Source organism: Trichosurus vulpecula, chromosome 8 (genome assembly GCF_011100635.1).
Source record: "Trichosurus vulpecula isolate mTriVul1 chromosome 8, mTriVul1.pri, whole genome shotgun sequence".
Classification (NCBI taxonomy): domain Eukaryota; kingdom Metazoa; phylum Chordata; class Mammalia; order Diprotodontia; family Phalangeridae; genus Trichosurus; species Trichosurus vulpecula.
This window is the reverse complement of record NC_050580.1, coordinates 81,822,130-81,843,605: the sequence shown is the minus strand read 5'-3', so window position 1 is coordinate 81,843,605 and position 21,476 is coordinate 81,822,130. Positions and strand designations below refer to the sequence as shown.

General features: G+C 39.6%; 1 protein-coding gene across 1 annotated transcript in view; it reads left to right on the top strand.

The window, feature by feature from the left end:
• Positions 1 to 206: 206 nt before the first annotated feature.
• PLCE1 (phospholipase C epsilon 1) overlaps positions 207 to 21,476 on the top strand; it is a 233,145-nt gene continuing 211,875 nt past the window's right edge. The window contains 2 exon segments of the mRNA XM_036734522.1: positions 207 to 219; positions 222 to 527. Of these exon segments, the coding sequence (XP_036590417.1) occupies positions 207 to 219; positions 222 to 527 (319 nt within the window).

The window sequence follows — 21,476 nt, the reverse complement described above, 5'->3', positions numbered from 1 at the left end:
TATAAATACAGTTTGATAGCACAGTTATTTGAGTGCTATGTCATATAATTGCGTACAACTTTTCCAAATAAATAGCGTCTGTAGAATTTCAGCGCACGACTGCTGTGTTCAAAAGTGTTTGCTCTTAGAACTATTGGACGTTTTTTTTTTTAATAAGTCGCCTTGGCATCATGTCAACAACGTAATTTGCTTTTCTAAGAAAGTAGATGAATGCTTCCTGTATTTGAATTATCCACAGATCGACAGCACAGTGAGAAGGGGAGAAGAAACAGAAGGCACTCTTGGACCGTTTCTCCTTTTCTTCAGGAAGGCTCTGGCCTTAGACGCAGTCCGTGTACATGTTAACATTGGCCCACGCTTGAGACAAGGCCTTCGAGTTACTTCGTGTGAATACCGAGCCACTTCTCAAAGGACTTCAGTTTCTCAGTATATCACTGGTTCTCTGTTAGAGGCAACTACATCTTTGGGTGCAAGAAGTGGCCTTTTAAATACTTTTGGAGGATCAGTAGGAAGAACAATGCTGAAAGGTAATGTCTGAAGTTTTGTTTTTAACTTAAACATTTTTAGTATAAAAATGTTTATAAGACTCATTGATTGATTGATGCTAGACAGCGTTATTGATTTTTAAAAGTTTGTCAAGGTAGTTAATTTTGGAGACTATAATAAAGAGTTTAATATTCTTTAAAGTATAATGTCCTAGTGAAGAAAGGTATTTAAAAATTGCGGTAAAAATTGAAGAAGCTGTCCTCAGTAAACAAACAAACAAAAACTGATTACGTGCAAAACTTGAAGCTTTGAGGGAAGTTCGATGTAGAACATTTCTTTATAAAATAGGCCTGTAGTCATAAGGAAATCAGACTGGTGGCCACTTGCTAATTTGAGTACTGCTAACTGTCCATTTATGAAATAGAAATTTCATGGAAGATGGGACATGGATCCCAAGTGTGAATTCCCAGCTCTGAAGCCCAGGGCGATGCACCTCTCCTCCTGGAGCCTCAGTTTCCTCATCTGTAAAATGAAGACATTGGACTAGATGCCCTTTGAGAGCCTTTCTAGCTCTAGGTCTAAGTATCCTATGATTGTGATCCTATATAGAATAGATTCCAGTAAGTTTAAATATAACCTTAATATTATATCTCTCAATCCATATTTTCTATTTTAAGGTGCAGTTTTCATACTTAAAAGTGAGAATCAGTGGAAAAACAAGGTTCCCTGCCTGCCTAAATCCTACGAATCAGACTAGATTAGATATAGGAGGACATCAAAGAATTCCGACCTCGTCATTAACATTTGCTAGCTTCTGGGGTACCTCAGGTAGAAAGTTGCAACTGAAAAGACAATACAAAAGTAAGTGTTTGGCTTTTTGGATCTAGGCTCCCTTTCCCTTAGCTATGTGGTTGAGCACTCCTAGCAGAGAGCCCGATGGCCATGTTCAGTTGGCAGACAATTGTGATAGAGTGAACCCAGTCTCTCAGGGAATTCTACCCTTGCTTATCTTTTATACCTAAAATTTTAGGCTTATAAATTGATAAAGTAGGGAACTAAACTTTCAACTTCTTCAATAATAAGTAAGCAGACTACATACAATGAAATATTCCCTTTACCGTTAATAAGTTTAAATTTTACTTATTAAGTTGTTCTGTGTATAGATGAACCTTCCTCCCCACCATAACCTCCAGTCCTTTCACCCCTTACTACTCTTTCATGGCATAACCCCTCCTCTGGCTTACTTTTTCTTTCTTCCCAGTCTTGGCCATATAGATAACCAGTTCAATGTTACATTTTCCTCTTCTTTCAGGTTCCTTATCCTATTTCTGCTTATGGCTTGCCAAACCTTAATCCTATACTACTCCCACTCTCTGGCTCCTTTGTTCTACTCATATGCTACTAAATTGTGCTGGTGAAAATCATACAATAGCATTGACTGGGTCCACTGAAATTTTTATCTAATCTCAAATGGACCATCACTTCAACAAAGCAATCCTTTTACTTTTCCCTAATTTTTTTTCTGTATCCTAGTGGTCTCCAAATTTTTTTTGTTACATGTCTAAATAGTTAAAAATATGCCTCCTCAATATATTTAATACATTACGTTTGCATATACAATACAACATATTTGTATTTATTTATAAATCATATGCATATACTACTATGCCATTATATATGTTAGAAAAGAAAAACAACATGGAAATTTTCAAAGGACAACATAAAGATGAAATAAATAATATTTTAAAATTCTCATTAAAATATTAAAAATCATGAGCAAAAGTGAATTTTCTTTTATTTCAACTCAGCAGAAAAATGCCAATATAAATTCATTCATCTTTCTGTGATTGTGCTTAATAGATGGTATCAAAATTTAATTTCCTACTAATATTTAGATAGTTGTGTTTTTGTATTGGTATGAAGAAGAGCATGGAGGCCAGGTTGGCTAGATCACAGAGTGAAGGAAGGGGAAACATATAATAAATTCAGAAAGGTAGGTCAGAGCCAGGTTGTAAAGAGTTTTAAATACCATTCTAGAAAGTAATAAGGAACTATGACCAAAAGATTATAAAACTGTGCATACACTCTGACCCAGCTATACCACTACTAGAGCTATATCCCCAAGGAGATCAAAGAAAAAGGAAGAGGACTCATATGTACAAAAATATTTACAGCAACTCTTTTTGTGTTGACAAGGAAATGGAAACTGGGGGATGCCAGTCATTTGAGGAATGGCTGTCCACATTGTACATGAATGTAAAGGAATACTATTGTGCTATAAGAAATGATAAAGGGATGGTTTCATAAAAACCTGAAAAACTTACATGAACTGATGCAAAGTGATATGTGCAGAATCAGGAGAATAATCTACACAGTGACAACAATATTGTAAAGATAGCAATTTTAAAAGACTTAGTAATTGTTCAATTCAGTGAACTACCACAATTCTAAGAAACTCATGATGAAACATGCTATCCACCTCCAGATAGAGAGCTGATCAACTCAGAGTTAAGATTGAAGCATTTTTCCCCTTTTTCTTGATAATTTTTCTTTTCTTTTTTTGTGGTGTTGGTGGGGGGGGGGGGCAAGAGGGGAACACAGCCAATGCAGAAATTTGTTTTACATGACTTTATATATTTGTAATCGGTTTTGTTTTTCTTGCCTTTTCCGTAGAATGGGGAGAGAGTAGGAGAAGGGAGAGAATTTGGAACTAAAAAAAGAATACAAAAGTCTCTGTGCTTTAATTATTTCAAATTAAAAAAGAGCTTTAAATGCTGAACAGAGTTTTTATACTTGATCCTAGAATTAGTAGAGAGCTATTTGAATAGAGAGAATGGGGGATATAGCTAATGGATGTTATGGAAAAAGAAATGACAAGGTTTGGCAATTGGTTGGTTATGTGGAGTGAGTGAAAATGAGCTGAGAATGATAATGCCCTGACAGGAACATGAAAGTTCAGAAAAGGGGTAGGTTTGGGAGGGAAAAGATGATATACTGAGATCTGTAAACCTGGACTGCCTGACCAATCTGCTGACTGTCCTCAAATGACTTGGTTAGCTTGCTGACCTCAAATGACCTAGACTTAATCATCTTTTCAAATAGGCATGGAACAGACATTGCATTTCTGTCTCAGAAAGAAGGGAAGACAAAATCTTCCTCCTTATGTGGTAGGGGATATTGAAATGCCTCTTGTGGTTCTTACTTCATTCAGATGTCACCAAAGGATTGAACTTCATTTTGACAACAGGAAAGGTGGCAAAAGTTAAAATACAAATAGCTCAGGACTCTAATCTGACGTGACTTCCAGCTTCAGTTTCTTCTTCAGCAAAATTACCAGATGTCTGCATCTATTCAGTTCTTAGTTTCCTGATTCAGTGTTCTTTTCACTTCATTCCATTACTTGTAGATCACAATACAGGTTTAATTCAAAGATGGGTAGCACAGGGTGAAGGAGAGACTGTTCTGCACCACAATTAACTCTTTCCAGCCCCCAAAACCCAACATTATATGAACAAATGGTCCCCCTACCACCATCTGTGGCCAGAAGTGGCCCCAAGAACTGCTCTTCACCATGGCCATTACCAGACTTCATTAAGGTACCTTGTGAACCTTCCAGGTTTCCAGGGCTGCATTCTTCCTACATCTTAGCCAAGGTAGGAGTATAGGAGTATTCAGGGAATATTAGTACCTCTGGTGTGAGGGCTGCTTTTCACCTTTGGTGTCCACCTGATTCACACAACTCTGTCCTGTGGCTCCAGAAAGCTATAGCATTCACAGTGGCCGCACCCTAGGAAACCATTTTGGCAGATGGGCTAAACCCAATTAAGGGTAACTGAAGGATCTCAAACCTGTCGGTGAGTTAGCGGGGTATCTACCCCAAGCATGTGGAGACTTCCCCTGGTGGAATGGGTAGATGGGAACAATTTGTTCCAAAAGCCATGGAGGCACTGGATCTGATGAGGTCACTGAAAGAGAGCAAGCTGACTAAGGAAATGAAGAAAGAACCTTGGGGAACATCCACAGTTAGGGATCTTGATGTGGATAAAGAACAAGCAGAGGAGACTGAAGAATGGTTAGACAGATATAAGGAAAACCAAGAGAATAAGGTCACAAAAGCCCAGGGAGGAGAGAGTATCCAGGGGGAGACGGTGGTCAACCTCATCAAATACAACAGTGCAGTCCCACATTGCCAGCTACCTGTTGGCTGTTTCCAACCAGATGTCTCATAGGCATCTCAAATTCGACATTTCCAGAACAGAATTCTTTCCCTTTCAAGTCTTCCTTCTCTCCTCTGTCCCCCATATCCGTTCAGTTCCTAAGTCTTGTCAACTTGGTCTCCACATGTGGCTTTCCTTTTCACCATACACCCTAGTCCAAGCTCTCATCACACCTCTAACACGGAAGATTACAGTAGCTTCCTAATAAGTCTCCATGTCTCAAGGCTTTCCTTGATTGCATCCTGTACATAGTCACCAAAGTAAGATGCCATGTCATGGCCCTGATTATATCCCCCAAACCTAGCCCTGTGCCAGGCATGTAACAGGCACTTAATATTTGTTGATTGATGATCTGGGGAGGAGTTTAGCAGGGCAAGAATGGAGACTGATGTATAACAGAAAATAGTTCCCTACTCAGCAGCTTTAAAATCTTACCTTTGCAGTTGCAGGCACTATTTGGCAGATTTGTCTTTCTTTATAATATTGCCTCTTAGATATTTCTGAAGCTTTTTTGCAAATCCAGCTACTTTATTCCTAAGTATGACAGCCTGATCTGTTTGCTCTTATGGTTCCCAGCAGTCCTCACTCTATCATGTTTTGAAGCTGTGTTTCACTATGTCCTTAAAGAGTTTCTTTTGTCCTTGAGTCTTATTACTCAACTTTAGCTTGTCAAACAGGAACTTCTGGAGGATCCTTATTTCACCTGTTTTCTACCATGTTTGCTCAGTGGAAGGATGTTGAGCTTGCTTTTTGAGCTTGAGGTATGCTGATGGGAAAGCTATATTCCATAGCATCTTTGTTGGTGGTTTTATGTCTCAAGTTAAAGTTACATGTATACTTGTGATGTTTCCAGGGCTATGCTAGGGGCTGCAGAAGGATATTTAGAAATATGAGTTAAGGTCTCTGCTTTTAAGGAGTTTATAATTTTGTTAGGGAGATGAAACATGAAGCATAGAGTAATATATAGGAGTATAGAATCAGCTGCAAAATTTTGTTGTTTTAAGTAGAAATGTTAAAGAAGTTCAGTAAAAGGAGTTAGAGGAACCCAGATTTTAATACATTATCACCAGTAATCAAAACCAATACCAGTTAATGAGTGGTAACAGTTCTAAAGGGGTGGGCCACTTCTCTTGGTAAGTAGGGTAGGAGAGGAGAGAGTAAAGAAATAGCCACATTCTTTCCCTTTCATCCTGCTCTCTGTGGGAGAGGCTGGTGAAAGCAGAGAGTAAATGAGATCAGGGATGTGGAGAAAGGAGTAGCACAGGGAGGAGAATCTGCAAGACTGTCTCACCAGCCAACACCCATTGCTCTGTGTCCGATGGACCCTGACAGGGTCTGGAATGGCCTCTGGTACTGAGGCTCTTTCTCAGCCTGGGCAATGGGAGTGTGGTATCATGACCCACAGTTCAACCCGTGCTGGGAAAGTTTAGCATGTGAACCCTGTTGAGATGTTGTCTTGGCTTCAGCCTCTGTAATTCCCTCCCAGTCAAGGTCAAGCTTTTGGTCCCCTCTTCATTTTCAACTAGGGACACAACAGAGGGGAATATGTAAATTGCATCACTCTTCTGAAACCAATGAGAACTGGAAGACTTCCAAACGAAAAGTGCCAGTGCCCTCCAGCGCCCAGAGTTCCAATCCTCATCTTCTCTGTAGGAGTATTACATTAATAAGAGCGAACTTTTATTTTTAACTCAGAGCTTAGTAACTTTAGACACAAGCAGAATATACTTTGTTGTCATAGCAATATACAATAAATAGAAAATTTATGAGATTACTATTAAAGTCAAAACAGACTCTGGTTCATGTTCCAATAAGAAAATTCAATTTGCAAAGCACTTGCTGTACTAATATCAAAATTCCATTATACTTTTTAGGAGACCAATTTATATAAAGATGTTATATATTTGAAAATTTGAAGATCAGATAATATGAGTATGCTAAATACTAATGTATAATATATTTTAATGTCATATTAAAATATATAATAATAGGACCTATCTCCCAGGGGTGTTGTGAGGATCAAATTAGATAATTGTCAAGTGCTTAGATAGTGAATGGCACACAGTAAACAATATATAAATGTTGATTATCATTAATATTATTATTATATTTTAAAATACATATTCAAGGGTTAAATATATTTAGTAGTTTTATGTTTACCTCTATAAACTTTAAATATAGATTACTCAGTGTATCCCCATTACACATGTACAATTTCATTAATTTATCACAAATATGACATGAATAAATTAATTTTAGTGCATTAGAGTAACTCCATTAGATGACTCATTATGTACATTTAATGAAATGGCATAAGCTGCCTGAAAATTTTTCTTCTCAACATAGTGCTTGTCAAATTTTTCTTTCTTGATGTTTTGCTTCAGTTCTTTCTTACCTTCCTTTCATCTTGCTTTTTACCAGCCCTTCTAAATTATTATTTATGTAATATTTTTAGTTTTCAGCATTGATTTCCACAAGATTTTGAATTACAAATTTTTTCCCCATTTCTACCCTCCCCCCCACTCCAAGATGGCATATATTCTGATTGCTCTGTTTCCCAGTCAGCCCTCCCTTCTAATCACCCCACTCCCCCCCATCCCTTTTTCCCTTACTTTCTTGTAGGGCAAGATAGATTTCTGTGCCCCATTGCCTGTATATCTTATTTCCCAATTGCATGCAAAAACAACTTTTTTTTTGAGCATCTGCTTTTAAAACTTTGAGTTCCAAATTCTCTCCCCTTGTCCCTCCCCACCCATCTTTCCTAAGAAAGCAAACAATTCAACGTAGGCCACATGTGTATCATTATGCAAAACCCTTCCACAATACTCATGTTGTGAAAGACTAATTATATTTTTCTCCTTCCTGTCCTGTCCCTCTTTATTCAGTTTTCTCCCTTGACCCTGTCCCTTTTCAAAAGTGTTTGCTTTTGATTACCTCCTCCCCCCCCATCTGCCCTCCATTCTATCGTCCCTGCTTTTTATCTCCTTCCTCCTTCTTTCCTGTGGGGTAAGATACCCAATTGAGTGTGTATGTTATTACCTTGTCATGTCAAATCCGATGAGAGCAACATTCACTCATTCGCCCTCACCTGGCCCCTCTTCCCTTCCAGTGAACTGCTTTTTCTTGCCACTTTTATGTGAGATAATTTACCCCATTCTATCTCTCCCTTTCTCCTCTCAGTACATTTCTCTCTCATCCCTTAGTTTGATTTGATTTTTTTAGACATCATCCCTTCATATTCAACTCACCCTGTGCCCTATGTCTATACATATATGTGTGTGTGTGTGTGTGTATGTATATGTACATATATATATATATATATGCATATACATATATATGTGTGTGTGTGTGTGTGTGTGTATTCCCTTCAGCCACCCTAATACTGATGTCTAATGAATTATACACATCATCTTTCCATGTAGGAATGTAAACAAAACAGTTAAACTTTAGTAAGGCCCTTGTGATTTCTTTTTCTTGTTTACCTTTTCATGCTTCTCTTGATTCTTGTGTTTGAAAGTCAAATTTTCTATTCAGTTCTGGTCTTTTCACTGAGAAAGCTTGAAAGTCCTCTATTTTATTGAAAGTCCGTATTTTGCCTTGGAGCATGATACTCAGTTTTGCTGGGTAGGTGATTCTAGGTTTTGATCCCAGCTCTATTGACCTCCAGAATATCATATTCCAAGCCCTTCAATCCCTTAATGTAGAAGCTGCTAGATCTTGAGTTATCCTGATTGTGTTTCCACAGTACTCAAATTGTTTCTTTCTGGCTACTTGCAGTATTTTCTCCTTGACCTAGGAGCTCTGGAATTTGGTGACAATATTCCTAGGAGTTTTCTTTTGGGGATCTTTTTGAGGAGGCGATTGGTGGATTCTTTCAATTTCTATTTTACCCTCTGGCCCTAGAATATCAGGGCAGTTCTCCTTGATAATTTCTTGAAAGATGATATCTAGGCTCTTTTTTTGATCATGGCTTTCAGGTAGTCCAATAATTTTTAAATTATCTCTCCTGGATCTATTTTCTAGGTCAGTGGTTTTTCCAATGAGATATTTCACATTGTCTTCCATTTTTTCATTCCTTTTGTTCTGTTTCATAATATCTTGATTTCTCATCAAGTCACTAGCTTCCACTTGCTCCAATCTAATTTTTAAGGTAGTATTTTCCTCAGTGGTCTTTTGGACCTCCTTTTCCATTTGGCTAATTCTGCCTTTCAAAGTATTCTTCTCCTCATTGGCTTTTTGGAGCTCTTTTGCCATTTGAGTTAGTCTATTTTTTAAGGTGTTGTTTTCTTCAGTATTTTTTGGGTCTCCTTTAGCAAGTCATTGACTTGTTTTTCATGGTTTTCTCGTATCACTCTGATTTCTCTTCCCAATTTTTCCTCTACTTCTCCAACTTGCTTTTCCAAATCCTTTTTGAGCTCTTCCATGGCCTGAGACTAATTCATATTTTTTCTTGGAGGCTTTTGATGTAGGCTCTTTGACTTTGTTGACTTCTTCTGGCTGCATGTTTTGGTCTTCTTTGTCACCAAAGAAAGATTCCGAAGTCTGAGACTGAATCTGAGTCTGTTTTTGCTGCCTGTTCATGTTTCCAGACAACTACTTGACCCTTGAGCTTTTCGTGGGGGTGTTACTGCTTGTAGAGAGTACTTTGTTCCAAGCTTGAGGGGCTGCGCTGTTGTTTTCAGAGCTATTTCTACACAGCAAGCTCTGCCACACCAGAGCTCCTCCTCCCCAAAGAATCACCAGCCCAGACTGCGACTCAAATCTAAGCAGGCTCTGCGCTCCTGCTCTGATCTGCCACTTAATTCCTCCCACCAGGTGATCCTGGGGCTGGAAACAACTCCAGCTGTAGCTCTGTAAGCAGCCTCAGAGCTGCACCACCTCTGCCGCCCCTGGGGTGGTGGCTGACCTGGAACTCCTTTTACTCTGTCCCAGAAGCTTTTCCCGCTAACTTTCTCTGTTGTCTTTGGTGTTTGTGGGTTGAGAAGTCTGATAACTGCCACAGCTCACTGATTCAGGGCACTGGGACCTGTTCCACCCAGCTCCCAGTCTGATTGGTCTGGGCATGGCCCATGCTGGGCTCTACTCCACTCTGCTCCCAGCACAGTGCGATAGACCTTACCCAGCAACCTTCCAGGCTGTCCTGGGCTGGAGCCCTGCTTCCCTGTGATATTTTGTGGGTTCTGCAGTTCTCGAATTTGTTCAGAGCCTTTTTTATAGGTGTTTGGAGGGTTCTGGGGGAGAGATTTAAGCAAGTCCCTGCTTTCCAGCCGCCATCTTGGCTCCGCCCCCCCCCCCTTTGCCAGTCCTTCTACACGTGTCATCCTTGATTGTATTCCCAGCCATGTTCTCCAGCAAATTGCACTTTAAATTATTTCTTGTCTCTAATTGCCACCCTCCCTATCTACTGGTTTCTTCTTTGCTACCCACAAACCTGTGCAGGTCTCCCCAATCCTTAAAAAACCATTGAACCCTGTCACCTCAAGCATTCTTCTTTTGTCTCTCCTCTTTTTCTCAGCCAAACTACTAGAAAAAAAGTGTCATCACTAGTCTGTTCTACTTCCTCTGCTCTCATTCGCTTCTCAACCCTTTGCAGTGGAGCTTCTGACCTCACCACTCATCTGAAACTGCTTATTTTAAAGTTGACAAGGATTTTAGTTGCTAAATATTATGGTCTTTTCTTAATCCTTGCTCTTCTTGACCGCTCTGCAGTTTTTGACATTGCTCAATACCCTCTTGTCTTGAGTATTCTCTCTTATCTGAATTTTTGTAACAGCTCTCTCTGGTTTTCTACCTACTTTACTTCTTATCTCATTACTCTTTTCAAAGCCGTATGATCATACATTTCAGTCACCCTAACTGTTGCACGTACCCCAAGGTTCTTTTCTAGGCTCTCTTTTCTGTCTTTACACTTTCTCACGCAGTGAACTCCTTAGTCCTCATGGGTTTAATCATCATCTCTATGCAGATGACTCCAAGATCTATATACTTAGCTCTGTTCTTTCCCCTGAACCCCGGTCCCAAATTACCACTGCCTATTGGACATCACAAACTAGATGTCCTATATGTTGTCAAGCTCAACATTTCCAAAATAGAATTCATTATATTTGTCCTCAAACCACACCTCTTCTGAATTTCTGTCTTTCTGGCAAGACCACTAGCAACCTTCTAGTGTTCCAGGTTCCCAATCTTGACTCCTCATTCTTGTAAGTTATTTTTTAAGAAATGTTAACTAAATAGACCTCTTTCTCTATCCTAATGTAAAGTTGATAAATTCTCAAGAGTGATAAATGCTGTTTAAATGCGTATCAATGTTATTTAAAAGAATTACTAGGTAAGGCAGCAATCATGAAGTGTTCTTATGGGGTACTCAGCCTGCTTAAGCTTGAGCTATTCATAAAAATTAAAAGTACTAGTAAAAATATTTAAGGACAGGCAAGCCCCAACAAAAAGTTCATTTGTAAGGTGTTGCTTGAAAGAAGCTTCCCCCCCTCCCCAGTCTCCCCCACCTCAGCAGCATTCTTATCTTGGCAAATGAACTGGGTAAAAGAACTGAGCAAGAGGAGGGAAACAAACTTGATTACTTTGGGGAAATTGCAGTTACTTTAATGAACCCAGATTTCTCCATGAAACAAAGGAAAGCCCATATTTTTTTAACACAAATATTCTAAGTGTTGTTCAACAGCTGCAGGTTATGGAGTGCTACACAGTATTTAATGCACTGAAATTGAGGGTCATCTAAAGGGCAGTGGAGAGGTCCATGTTTTGGGTGTGACTAGACCACAAACATTACCAATGAGGAAATATGCAGGAAAAAACATGTAAAGAATGCCATCAAAGAAATGTATATGACTAGAAAAAAAGGTACGCCAGTCATATAGAAGAGCAAGGTGAAATTATTGAGAGATAACCAGTGAATAGTCTGTGTGTTGTTGGTATACGTAGTGTCAAGGGATCAGAAGGTTTAAATAAATGAATAACATTTATTAAGTAAGCACTTACTATGTGCAAAACACTGTGCTAAGTACTAGGTGTACAAATAAGAAAATGGAGATAGTCCCTCTTATTAGGGAGCTCACATTCTAATGGAGAAGATTGTGATGGGAAGGCCCCATGGTCTTTAGGATGTAGTAGCAAAGTAAATGGTGATCATCTTCAGTGTCTTTCATACTGATAAAATTGTTTCTAAGGTCAAACTGTTCGTCAGTGTTAAGGATCTTGGTAGTAAGAACTTTCTTTTGGGGGTCTCTAGTAATTTGACTTCTTGAGGCTGCATTAGCTTCAACATCTGCCAAAGCATTTGCCAGGGTGTAGCTCTACAAAGGTTGTTTCCTGGGATGATGGCTTTGGGGGCTGGGCTAGAAACTAGACAGATGGGGGTGGGGGCCTGCCATTCTCAGGGCTGTTAGACTTAGCTTCTCATCAGTGTTACTTGGTCATCAGTATTTGTGGTGGCAAGGAAGGAGTGGGTCCCTTCTCCACAGTAATGGCTTACTTTAGTGATAGCTGGATACAGGGACAGTGATCTTGGCAGCACTGCTATTCCCAGGGCTCTTAGGTTAAGGTTCTTGAGCTATCTCCATTGGGGTTGAGGAGTTGGTGGTGGTAGAGGTGACAGCAGTGGTTCGACTTGCCTGTCAAATGCTGTTTGATGTTGCTTCCTCAGGGTGCCTTGCTGGAAGGTCCCTAGTATACTGAATGGAGCCTCTGTGGTAGATTTGTAGGAAAACATGGAATTAAAGATACATGGGAAGGAGGAATGAAAGAAAGTAAACAAGCATTTATTAAAGCTCATTATGTGCCAGACACTGCTAAGTGCTGAGGATACAAGTGTAAGCAAAAAAAAAGAAAAAAAAGATAGCCTCTTCCCTCAAGATGCTTTCATTCTAATGGGGGAAGACAGCACAGAAAAAACGTCAAAAATTTGGTGGGAGAAGAAGTATTGAAATCCAAATGTTAGGGACAAGACCTTCTGAGAATGGAGGCAGGCCAGCCTGGACCCTTCTACAAAATGGAGGCTCTAGGAAGAATTCACCCATGGAAAGAGAAGGAGTCCTAGCAGAGGAACATTTCAGGGTGAGCAGGCCTCAGGAATAGTAAGCTGGTCCAGGGCATGAAGCCCCAAATGCTGAGGGAAATTCAGGATATTCTAGCTGTAGAGAGGGTCTGGTTTTGGAATTTAGCAAAGTCAGGGCCAGGGCAAGAATGGTGATTCAAATGGGTGGTGACATATCGTAGAATACTGGCATCAATGAGATGGCAGGTCCTTTAAGTGTGGATGTATTGAAGTAACAGAGTGTGTGAGATAAATTGGAGTCAAGTTGACAGGCATTTGTTAAGTGCCTACTATGTTCTAGGAGGGATTGTGAAAGGCTTTTTATGTTAGAACATACATATTCTTCTAGAGCCAATATAGAATCACTGAAGCTTTTTGAGCAGTGGAGTGAAGTGACCTAATTAATCGTGTAAATTTGGTACCCTTGTTGAGTGTGGATTGGAAAGGAGAGGAACTTGAACCAGGGAAACCAATCTGAGAAAGTTATTGAAATAGCCCCAAGAGATAATGAAAGCATGAACTAGGTTGGAAGTCTTGTAAATGGAAAGAAGGGGTGGATATAAGAAATATTCTGGAGGTAGACTCTACAAGGTTTGGTAATTGATTGGATATGTGGGATGACAAAAAGTGAAATTCGAGTGGCCAGAAGGATGGTGACTCCTTCAACAGGTGACCCAATCAAACCCCCTCCTTTTACACATCAGAAAATTGAAGGGAGAAGGGGAGGAACGTCTTGCTCAGGGGCACATAAAGTAGCTGAAATAGGGATTTGAACCCCAATCTTTTGATTACAAATCCAGTGCTCTAACTACCATACCACACTACCTCTGAAGGTTGTTATTGAACTAAGAATGTTAATATTTTTATTATTATTCATTTATTTTCATTTTAAATACTAAAACTTAGATTTACAATAAGAAAAGAAAAAGAAACATAAGCTTAAATACAAAATAAGAAAAGAAAAAAAAGCATTGCCATGAGCCCAGCAGAACATAAGAGAATTCAAAATGTACAGCAGTAAATTTCCATTTCAAGAAAGCCTATATAACAAGTACTACCCACTGGGTTCAGAGCTGTCCATCTTTGCTTTCAAGTTTTCTTTTGTTCTCTGCTGTGCATTTTTTACTTTGTTCTCCCCCCACCGAAGGCTACAATTAAGCACTGATATATTTTACACACACGCACACAGATACAAACATGCACGTACATACACATACATATACTTAGCTATCCATGTCATACTCATATATAGACATATACATTCATATGTATCTATGTAAGATTGTACTATACTTACTTATAATATAACTAAATAAGACATTTTCCACTCTCTGCCTTCATAAGTCTGAGTCTTTTCATGTTTTTCTAAGTCTACCAACTCATTTCCTACACCACAACAATATTCCAACTTTAAACTGTCTAGTTCAGTGGTGGGGAACCTATGACTTGAAGGCCACATGAGGCCCTCTAGGTCCTCAAGTGCAGCCCTTTGACCAAATCCAAATTTCACAGAACAAATACACTTAAAAGGATTTGTTCTGTAAAACTTGGACTCAGTCAAAAGGCCACACCCAAGGATCTAGAAGGCCACAGTTTCCCCATCCCTGGTCTAGTTATTTTAAATAGTCTAAAATAATATGGCTGACATATAATGTAGTTTCCCTATTTTTCTCTCTTGATTAAATCTATTTTAGCTTTAACCTTGTCTGAGATTATGATCACTACCCCAGATTTTTTTTCTAATAAATTCTAATCCTGATGTTTATTTTGTTTGTGTGTATCTTATTTCCTATTCCTTCTGACACATTTACTGACTTCTACCCACTCCCTTGCCCTCCTATTACTTAACGTATCACCCTCCCCCTCCAAGGATCCCTCCCTTATCCTCCCATTTCCTTTAATCTAAACACCCTTCTATTACTTCCTCCCTTATCCTATTCCTCACCCTCCCCTCAAAAAATGCCTCCTTTATCCTCTCCTCCCTCCCTGTCCCCTTAGCCTTTTATTTCTTTATGAATTTAGGAGACTTATGTACCCTTCTACCCTCTTAAACTCATTCCCGATGAAAACAGGTTTCCAGAACTTCCAGCCCTCCTCCTCCATCTAATTCCTCTGTGTCACTTCTTCCTCTTGCACCTCATATGTGTAAAATAATTACTTTCTTTACCTGTTCCTAAATCGTTTTACTTTTTAAAATCATGTCATGCTCAGGTCTGCCCCAATCTTTCTTTTGAACTACCCAATTACTAATAACAATCTTAGACATGTGTTTAACATTTCCTCATATAAAAGATAAACAGTCTGTCTTTATTGTGTCCCTTGTAATTAGTCTTTGATATTTACCTTGTATTTCTCTTTTTAAATATGTCAAATCATCTATTAAGTTCAGGTTTCCTTTTTTTTTTTTAACAAAAACCTGAGAGTCTGACAGTTCATAAATGCCCTTTTTTGCATTCAGGATTATGCTTAACTTTGCTAGCATATGATATTTTTGCCTGGAACCCCAGTCCTTTTGCTCTTCAATATATAGTGTTCCAAGACCATTGGTCTTTTAGTGTCACCACTGCTAGGTCTTGTGTGATTCTAATTGTGGCACTGCCATATTTAAATTGTTATTTTCTTGTTTCTTGTAATATTTTCTATTTGAGCTGGGGATTTTGGAATTTGACTATGATATTCCTGTAGGTTTTCCTCGTAGAAACTCTTTCAGGTGGTGATTGGTGGATTTTTTTTTTCTATTTTTACTTTCCCCTTTTGTTCTAACACTTCAGGGCAATTTACTTTAATTATTTCTTGTATTATTCTATCAAGATTCTTTTTTTGATCATAGCTTTCAGTCCAGTTATTCTTGTGTTTTCTCTTCTTGATCTGTTCTCCAGATCAGTTGTTTTTCTTATGTTTCACATTTGCTTCTATTTTTTTCATTTTTTACATTTTATTATTACTTCTTGTTCTCTTATAACTTTGTTGGCTTCCCCTTTCCCAATTCTAATTTCCAGGGAGTCATTTTCTTCCTTAAGATTCTGGATTTCTTCTTCTAATTGGTTGACTTTTCTTTCAGAATCTTATTGTTTTTCTTGCATTTAAAACATTTTTTTTCTTCAATCTCTCTCATTTGATTTTAAAGTCTTTTTAAAGCTCTTCTATGAATTCTTTTTGGGCAGGTGAGCATTTGATGTTACTCTTTGGGGTAGGGGAGGCTTTTTTTGCTTCAGTACCCTCCTCTCAAGATGAACTCCAGTCTTTATTCCCATAGTAACTTTCTATGGTTGGATTCTTTCTCCTTTGTGTGCTCATTTTTTTTTTTATTTGTAGTAGCTTATTTTTTGTAATCTCCTCTAGTCCTGAGGTGTGGGGACTGGTGCCTCTGGCCTCAGATCTGCCTTCAGTTTTCCCCTCTAGCCTGGAATGGAAACCAAGAACTCCACCCTCCTGTAAGTGCCCACAGTCAGCAGTGTCACTGCCCCACTCTTTCTGTACTCACCCTGCTGGTTCCTTCTCACCCAGGGCCCCTTCTCAGCAGCACAGTTGGTTCTGGTATCCCTTTTCCACAGAAGTTCTTTCACTCTTCCTTGGTTCAGACACCTCACACTGTCCAGGAGGTGAAAGTTCCTGTAGCTAGAGCCAAGGCTACCTCCCAACCCAGCTAACTCCGGGACTCACCCTTTACTGTTTCAGTGGAACCAGCCTGGAGGTGTTTACTCTTCACAGGGACCAAACATCCATCCTCGGATTTTCCTTCAGATCTTCTCCAGTTGTCCCAGGAGGATACAACTGCTTCAACTCTTGTTTATTTTTACCATTCCATGTTCTCCCTGAAGCACTATTTTATTTTGTTTGTGGGGATAATCTGGAGAGCTTGGAATTTTCTGACCTACTCTGCCATCTTCCCAGAATCCTTTCAACCAAGAACATTTATAGAAAGTACCAGATGGTATAGTGGAAGGTGTAGAAGATTAACCAAAAGAGTGGATTAGGAGGTTTCAGTACAGTCCAGCATCCCCTATACTGTTCTGCCATGATTGAAGAAGAGCACCAGACCAAGTAATGGTCATGAAATCTAAGAAGAACCACAGTGGGTTATCCTTCAGCCCAAGATGACAAATTCAGCTCACAGGAAAGTAGTCAGGGCAGGACCTGTGGAACAGGGTTGAGACTCAGAATGAGACAACAGCAGAGGCAGGGTTTTAAAGACCAGCAAGTCAGGAGTAGGGCCAGGAGGAGAATAAGGGAATTGAACTAGATCGGTATAATTCTTAAACTTTTTGGTTTCAGGACCCTTTTACACTCTTCAAAATTATTGAGGACCCTTTTACAGTATTTAAAACCACTGAGGACCCCAGATTTTATATAGATTATACTTATTAATATTTACCATATTAGAAATTAAAACAAGAAATTTTAAAATATTTATTAATCCATTCAAAATAATAAGCCCATTACAGGATAATATAAGTCATATTTTGTGAAAAATTAATATATTTTCCAAAACAAAAATAATTAGCACTGAGTGGAATTATATATTTTTCAAAATTTCTTTAATGTCTGGCTTAATAGCAAATAGCTGGATTCTCATATCTACTTATGCATTCACTCTGTTGTGATATGTTGTTTTGGTTGAATATATGAAGAAAATCACACCTTATACAAATATGTTGGTAAAGGAAAGAACATTTTAATAGGCAAACAAGTTTGTATTATTATGAAAACAATTTTGACCTTAAGGACCCTTAGGGGTCTGTGGATCACATTTGAGAGCCCTTGAACCTAGATGGTCTCTAAGGTATATTTCAGCTCTCAATTTGTCATCCTATACTTAAATAGTCCAGAAGCATACTAGTCCTTGCCTTCTTGTTCTAGAAGACTTATAACCTCTCAGGAAGAAAGGAAATGGCAAGGAAATAGATAGTGATGGCAGCAGTTATCAGTAGCACACCAAGAGCCACTGATGGGAGAGAGACTTGGGTTATGACCAAACCAAATCCAGAGACAAAGAGGAATGCTGCCTTGTCCTGGAGGCAGCAGCTGTTGATCTATAAAGCCCCAAAGGGAAAGAAAGACCAGCATGACAGAGAACCACAGAATCAAAGGACCAGAGGAGAGTCCTTGAAACTGGGGAGCACCCAGGGGAAAGAGAAGAGGAACAAGCATTTATTGAGTGCCTGCTGTATGCCAGGTACAATACTAAGAACCCAAACAAATATCGTACATATTTGAACCTCATGACCACTTTATGAGGCAGGTACTATTGTGATCTCCATTGACAATTGAGGAAGCTGAGGCAGACAGAGGTTCAATGACTTGTCCGGGGTACACAGCTAGAAGGTATATGGGGCTGGATTGGAACTCAGGTCTTCCTGACTCCAGCTCCAACATTCTATCCACTATACTCCCTACCTGGGTACAGAACTAAGGCTAAAAAAAAAAACAAATCTAGACCTGGCCCTTCACAAGGAGGGGAAAGGAGATAGACACCCTAGTCCTTTTCCTGTTGACAAGGAGAACTCTTAAATGGAGGATAACTCTGTGGGTCCCTGGAGAAGGGGCATGTAGCAGCTCTGTGGAACACAGGGTAGGTGGAAAGACTGCAGAGGTCCCCATGGGACGTGAGGAGACAGTGGCAGTGGGAAGGACAGAGGAATTTCTTTGTGGGCTTATGTATAAGTATCCTTTATGCATTTTTGATATCGTCTTAGAAGGTCTTGAGATTTTTCTGGGTCAGAGAACGTTCCATATGAAATAATTGTATTAGCCTTCTCTCTACTCTTTGTTCTCTATGGGTTCTCCTCCTCCTTTTTAAATATTGGGGAAGAGCAACAGTAACAACATTGAAGTTTCCACGCTCACTGAGTTGGCACCAAGATGCTGAATTTGCCAAGGTCCATTTTGGAGCTCTAATAGATATTTATGTAGTTTATCTAGGTTTTTGCCAGATTTTTTTTCAACCCTGGAGACTTGGTGTTCTTTATCTTAGAAAATATCTTGGCTATATATTTATAGTTGGTTTTTACTATTCTTTTTTTCTTTTCAAACAAAAAGCTCAAAAAGTTTCCTTATCTATAAAATGAGGATGATACTTGCCTATCTCACAGGTTTGCTAAAGGATCAAATGAAATAATGTGTCATAGGACTACAGGATTTTTACATCTGGGAAATGTGTTAGAGATAAAACTCCCTAATTTTAGAGAAGAGGAAAGATTGGGCCCAGAGAGTTGAAACATTTTGCCTGAGATTGCACAGGAGGCCAGTGGCAGAGCAGAGACCCTCAGCTCTCTTGAATCCCCAACAGTATTTTTTCCACTATTTAACAGAAAACACTTTGCAGAAAACAGTGATATATAAATCTTAGCAATTATATTAGTAATTATATTAGTGCTTTTTGAAATTCAGATTAACTACTGTTGCTTACTCTTAGTGGAATAAACACAGCAGCCCCACCAGTAGTGGCTCAGTCCTCCAGTGGAGAGAGCCCTAGGCATAGAGTTAGGAAGATCTAGCTCAGATTCTGTCTTAGGCACTGTGTGACCTTGAGCAAATAACATTCCAGCCTGTTTCCTCACCTATCAAACAAGAGTGTTGTATTTGCTAGCTTCCAAGTCCCTTGCAGCTCTAGATCTATGATCTTAAGATCTGGCTTTCACTGAGACCTGGTTTCCTCCTGCTGACTCAAGATAACCCAGTTCTTCAATGAGTTCAATACCTGGTTCAGTCTTTCACTCCTTCCCACCTCCTGCCCGTATATTTCAACATATATAGATATGTATAGATATATAGACACTTGCCCAAACATCATAATCTCCAAGTTCCTCAAATTGATCGTTTCCCTTGACCTACTCTCCCATGCCAGAGTTGTAACACACAGAGATGGTCATACCATTGATGTTGCCACTGCCCACAAATGCTCCACTTCATGTTCATCCTACCTTTCCCACTGCTTTACAAAACCAAACCATGTTCTTTGTTTACATCATGACCTCCATGCCCTCGGCCCCTTAGTTCTCTCCCAGGCCATTGCCTGTGCTAGCTACACCCTCTGCCTTTCTCCATCTGGACCTGTTGTTGAATCAGTTTAGCTCTGTACAGTCCTCTGATCTTGGGTCCTTGCCCCCTTATCATAGTGCTCATGGGACACCACCAAGCCTCAGCCTTAAATCACTCCCCCCATCTGCTGCCTTTACTCCTACGTGTACTGCTCAATGCTGGAGAATATCACACAACTGTGCTGTGTCCATTACAAATTTATGTTACATAACCTCAACTCGACCCTTACTGCTGCCAGGCAATATTTTCTATGTCTAATAAACTGTCCCACTCACCATAATCACTCTTCCAAACCTTTGCATCCCTCCTGAAACCTCTCATGACTCCTCCTTCCCTCCCAGCTGAGAACCTTGCCTCCTATTTTACTGAAAAAAATTAAAGCTATTTGTTGAGCTCCCTCCTCCTACCCCCTCCTTATCTCACGTTATTTAGATAGCTTCTGCTAGTGTCTCCTTCTTCACCCGTCTTTGCCATGATCAATCCCTCTATATACATGAATGATCCATTTTCATTCTATCTTCTCTAGCAGATTTCCCCCTTTATTAACTTCTCCATTCTCACTTATCTTCCATCTCCTCTTTCTACTCACTGCTTCCTTACTGCCTACAAATATACCCATGTCTTCCCCATCCTCAAAAAACCTTCACTTGTTCTACCCATCCCCACTATCATCCCATCTTTCTTGCCTTTTGTGGCTAAACTCCTTGGAAAGACTGTCTTGCAATAGATGCCTCCACTTCCTCTCCTCATTCTCTTCTTAACTCTCTATAGTCTGGGGTCAGCCTTATCATTCAACTAGAACTACTTTCTTTAAAGTTACTAACAACCTCTTAATTGCCAAATCTAATGACCTTTTCTCAATTCTTATCCTTCTTGACCTCTCAGCTGCCTTTGGCACTGTTGGTCATCGCCTCTTATCCTTGATAGTCTCTCTTCTTTATAAGTTTTCAGGACACTGGTTGTTCCTGTTTCTCCTTATACCTGTCAGACCATTCCTTCTCAGTCCCCTTTGTTGGATCCTTATCCAGATCATGCCCTCTAACTGCAGAAGTCCCACAGGATTCTGTCCAGGGCTCTTTTCTCCCTCTATAATACTTTATCTCATCAGGTCCCATAGATGCAAATAAAATGTCAGTGCTGATGATTCTTAGATCTGTTTGTCCAGCTCTAACATGTCGTTTGAAATTTAGTTTCATTTCTCCAGTTGCCTACCAGATACTTCAAACAGGATGTCCCATAGACATCTTAAACTCAACATGTCCAAAACTGAACTATCTTTCTTCAAACCCTCCCTTCTTCAAAGTTTCCCTGTTATTGTTAAAATATACCACTACCCCCAGACTTTAGACTCAGGTTTCATCCTCAACTCCTCACTCCCCTCCTTCCCCCATATCCAATCTGTTGCTTAGGCCTGTTGATTTTTAGCTTCATTTCCCTCTTGAATGTGCCTCCTTCTCTTTTCTGACACTGTCACCACCCGGGTACAGGCCCTCATCACTTCACTCTTGGACTATTGCCATGCCTGCTGGTGTGTCTTCATGCCACACATCTGTCCCCACTCTAGTCCGTCCTCCTCCACTTTTACCTGTCAGACTGATCTTCCTAAAGTGCGGGTCCAACCATGTTCCTCCCTGCCTACTCAGTAAGCCCCAGTGGTTCCTTCTCACTTCCAGGATCAA